The sequence below is a fragment of the Echinops telfairi genome, unplaced genomic scaffold (genome assembly GCF_000313985.2).
Source record: "Echinops telfairi isolate 266 unplaced genomic scaffold, ASM31398v2 ScPeMD7_6;HRSCAF=24_0, whole genome shotgun sequence".
Lineage (NCBI taxonomy): Eukaryota > Metazoa > Chordata > Mammalia > Afrosoricida > Tenrecidae > Echinops > Echinops telfairi.
Genome location: NW_022103902.1, coordinates 14,181,616 through 14,182,688, shown reverse-complemented (window position 1 = coordinate 14,182,688; position 1,073 = coordinate 14,181,616). Strand labels below are relative to the sequence as shown.

General features: G+C 38.7%; 1 protein-coding gene across 4 annotated transcripts in view; it reads left to right on the top strand.

Moving 5' to 3' along the window:
* Window positions 1-1,073, top strand: part of SPICE1 (spindle and centriole associated protein 1) — a 58,106-nt gene that overhangs the window by 39,765 nt on the left and 17,268 nt on the right. For all 4 annotated transcript variants that reach the window (XM_045286184.1, XM_045286183.1, XM_045286182.1 and 1 more), the window contains one exon: window positions 273-404. In XM_045286184.1, coding sequence (XP_045142119.1) covers window positions 273-404 — 132 coding nt within the window. The remainder of the gene's footprint in view (window positions 1-272; window positions 405-1,073) is intronic.

Sequence of the window (1,073 nt, the reverse complement as noted above, 5' to 3'; positions counted from 1 at the left end):
ACCAGGTCTCCCACACCCACCTCCCCACCAATTTGGATCGCTTGTTGTTCCCTTGTCCCTGGGTTTGTTATCCCCTCTTCTTCCCTTCCCCCCTAGTCCATTTTATTTAATGAGATGTAAATCTTTTAAAAATAAATAGATGTTCAATTCTTGCTAATGTCACATGATAAATATTTCTTTGTAAATACTATATTCCTTGATGGCTTTGAACAACAGTTTTAGTTTTCAATATGTCGTGCTACTGATGGATGCTTATTTGGTATTTTTTGTAGAGTGAATTGCAACTGCGTAAAGAAGTTGAGACAAGGCAGCAACTGGAACAAGTATTGGTTGATCATCGAGAACTTATCGATGCTCTGACAGCGGAAATTCTTCTTCTGAGAGAAGAAAATACTAATATACAGGTACTCAAATGAGGTCCCCAACTTTTATGGATCCATTGTCCAACACATCTTTAAGAGTGCTTGAAAGTCCCCTAGAGTTATTTTGAGTTGAAGTTTTTGGTTTTGTTTTTAATAGTTGAGTTTTGTTGATGTGATCACTTATCACCTCTTGGTTATCATCATTCACAATTATTATTATTGAGCACTTATTATATAGGAGGTACCATAATAGAAGCTTGGGCTGCAAATAGATACATAAGAGCAAATTAAGAAATATTGCTTGCAAAATTATATTTTTTAACAAAAATATCAAAATGCAAAGCTCTTATTTCTTGACATACCCTCCATCTGGGCCCATGTACTTGTAAAGGTGAGGGTTCCATCTCTAATCCTTTCTTTAAGAATTCTATGCTCTATCGATGCAAAGGAGGGGGTCAGAGTAGAGTCCCAAAGCACATTTGTAGACAACTGGACATCCCCTCACAGAAGGGCCACAAGGAAGGGACTAGTCAGCCAGGGTGCAACATAGCACCTACAAAACACACAACATTCCTCTAATTCTTTAATGCTTCCTCACCCACCCCCACCCTCTCCACTATCATGACCCCTGTTCTACCTTACAAATCCAGCTAGACTGAAGCATGTACACTGGTACAGATAAGAGTTCTTGACACATGAAATCCAGGACAG